Consider the following 2,850-nt stretch of genomic DNA (forward strand, 5'->3'; position numbering starts at 1 on the left):
GAAAATAGGATACTGATATTGAGAGGGAAAATGCAATTTAACATAATTCCAATATAGAGAATGAAACTGATGTGCTGCATAGAGAGTTTATAGATGTTTCTAATTATCAACTCTTTTCTGACACCTAATATATTCAAGTTTAGTTTAACAGCTTCCTGGAAAACCCCTGAGACCAGAGAAGGGCACAAATACATCAAACCGTATCTTGTTACAAATTACAAATACTTCCTCATCAAATGTAACAAAATAAAACACAAAATACTGCTATGAGAAAATGTGGGTTATTTAATTAAAATTCAAGTTATTTGTATTTGAAAAATACAAAAATACATTCTATACAAACTGATATTATCGCATTTTAGACATTTAGTAACCTCAATATGGGTTTCACCTTAACTCCTCTACATTGAATAGAAGAGCTCTGCCAATTTCCCACATAAAGTTGAAGTGGCCAATCAGGATATCTTTGAGCTGTATGCTGGGTGGTTTCTGTCAGTCAATACATCCATTGATTGACTGCAGTAAACAGCCATTTGAAATACAAATGGGGGAAGTGAACAGTTAGGCCACAGGAATGCACTAGTTCTTTCAGATGACAATATCACTGGCCATTTAGCAGATGCCTTTTTCAAGAGTGTTGAATATAAGTGTGAGACCTAAACCTGTCCTAAAAAAAAGGCTGCCTGATGAATGCATTGCCTGGGCATTACTTCACTGTGGTCAAAAGGAGGGTTCACTTACAGTTAAGAAGCAATTGAAAAAAAATCATTCCTTCCCTCCTGTGCCCACAAAGTAGATGGTAGTTTCAGTAGATAAGTGCATAAATAGTGACAAAAAGTAATCTACTTGAATCACAATGCAAATATAAAAATAGTTGTTGAACCAGCAATCTACTGCAAAATTAAGTTAAAAAACTAGTTTACGGTAATTACATGTAGTTCACTCCTCCCCAGCACTGCCTATAACTTAGTACATTACTGTGCATTTGACTGAAGAGGCCCCTACAAACATCAGCATGCTGTGTCATTTTCTTCTTCCCTAAATATGGTATATCATATATGGTTATGATTACTGCTTGCTTAAATGCCAACAACATTGATGTAAATTCCAACATATACAGATATATATATTCTAGATGTACAGCATATATAAGATTGTCCAATGCTTACTAGTTCCACAGGTTTATGCAATAAATGCAAAGAGTAGCATGTTTTTACTTGAAGCAGACCTACATTTTTTAAGTCCTTGCAATATGGACAAATATATTTATGTATTGATAGCAAAAGTAGTTTTAGTCACTCCACACTTTTTCTACAGTATGTTAGTCTCACTGGAGCCAGGCTGCAGTATCTGAAGCGTTACAACGAGTTTAAGACATTTTCTGAACCAGGGGTAAAAAAAGGCATAAATCAGAGGGTTTAAACAGGAGTTAAAATAATACAGACACATTACAAAGGCATCGGATGAAGGATTGAGCAAGGTATCTGTTAGAGCAACACAGAAATATGGGCAGAGACATATTAGAAACACAACTACAACAACTCCAAGAGTCCTGGCTGCTTTCATTTCAGATTTCTTAGCAGATACTTTCACTGAACGCTGAAGTGTGACTGCTGCAACATGAGACTGCATGGCACGAGCCTGAGACACAGCCACCACAAACACTTTCATATACAGAACTATGATGACAGTGACAGGAATAATAAAGGACACAACCAGATCAACAAATCCTGCAATGTAGCTACTGACAACCACACACTCTCCAGAGCAGGAAATATACTTGCCTGGTTGTGTCAAGTTATCACTTAGCACCAGAATTTGAAAGAATACAGAACATATCCAACACAGACAAACACAGACTTGAACTCTTTTTTCTGTGACTTTAGTGGAGTAATGCAGAGGATCACAAATAGCCACATAGCGGTCAATAGATATGAGCACCATGGTTCCTACTGAGGCAGAACTAATGATATAGTCTAAAACATAATACAGAGTACACATGAGGTCACCGAGGAACCAGCAGCCATCTATGAGTATAATTTGAAAGAATATGAGGAGGCCCACGAAGAAATCTGAGACAGCCAGAGAGAGGAGGAGGAGGTTGGTGGGGCTGTGGAGCTGCCTGGAGAGGAAGACCAGCAACAAAATTGTGATTCATTATATCTATTGCACACAATAATAACATGACATATTCCACCAAACTCTTCCATTCCATGCACTAAGTCTCCCATACTTGAAGTGGGCAATAGAGATGATGACCAGCAGGTTGAGAGTTGTGGTGAGCAGAGTGATGGAGGACAGTGTGACGTAAGACAGTATGAACTCAAATTGAGTACGCATTGGCTTCTTGCAGGAGGCATTGAGGAGTTGTGGGAAGCAGAGTTCAACTTCTTCCAGGATCTCCATCATCAGAGAGAGAGAAACGAGTAGCTCTGTCAACTGTCTGACCATAGCTCTCTGTAATACAGCCAATATATAGCTGCCCTCCCTCCCCTGTCTTCTGCTGCATTTTATTCCTCTGTAGCTGAGAATGACATCTTTCATCCCACCCTTACTTCTTGCAGTCATCCTCTCCTGGGACTGGAATAACTTATCTGACTGCAGTCATATAGTAAAATGGGATGAAGGTTTTGGATAACAATTGGTTACCAACGTCAGTCAATGTATACAGATTTAAATACTTAAATACTTAATATACCAAAATAATGTGTAGAACAATTTCATGAATTTAGCAGTATATATTAAAACAAATCCAATTCACAGATGGTTATCTCCAATTAGCCTTAAAGACCTGTTGCATTCTTCTTACACTGGACTTTGCAATTATGTAGGTCTGCATGTGGACCCAAA

At 38.1% G+C, this 2,850-nt stretch overlaps 1 protein-coding gene across 1 annotated transcript; it reads right to left on the minus strand.

The window, feature by feature from the left end:
- Positions 1 to 1,311: 1,311 nt before the first annotated feature.
- Positions 1,312 to 2,406, minus strand: LOC120570116 (trace amine-associated receptor 13c-like). Its single transcript, XM_039818340.1, has 2 exons — positions 2,234 to 2,406; positions 1,312 to 2,122 (listed from the first exon to the last, which is right to left on the minus strand). Exons 1-2 carry the CDS (start codon positions 2,404 to 2,406, stop codon positions 1,312 to 1,314), a joined length of 984 nt encoding a protein of 327 aa, XP_039674274.1.
- Positions 2,407 to 2,850: the final 444 nt, after the last annotated feature.

The sequence above is a fragment of the Perca fluviatilis genome, chromosome 12 (assembly GCF_010015445.1).
Source record: "Perca fluviatilis chromosome 12, GENO_Pfluv_1.0, whole genome shotgun sequence".
In the NCBI taxonomy this organism is placed as follows: Eukaryota; Metazoa; Chordata; class Actinopteri; order Perciformes; family Percidae; genus Perca; species Perca fluviatilis.

Excerpts from the sequence above, each read along its gene's own strand:
- LOC120570116 (XM_039818340.1), bottom strand. The coding sequence starts at position 2,406 with ATGGAGATCCTGGAAGAAGTTGAACTCTGCTTCCCACAACTCCTCAAT. Across the intron at positions 2,123-2,233 it reads ATCTCTATTGCCCACTTCAA|GCAGCTCCACAGCCCCACCA; the intron begins GTATGGGAGACT and ends CTTCCTCTCCAG.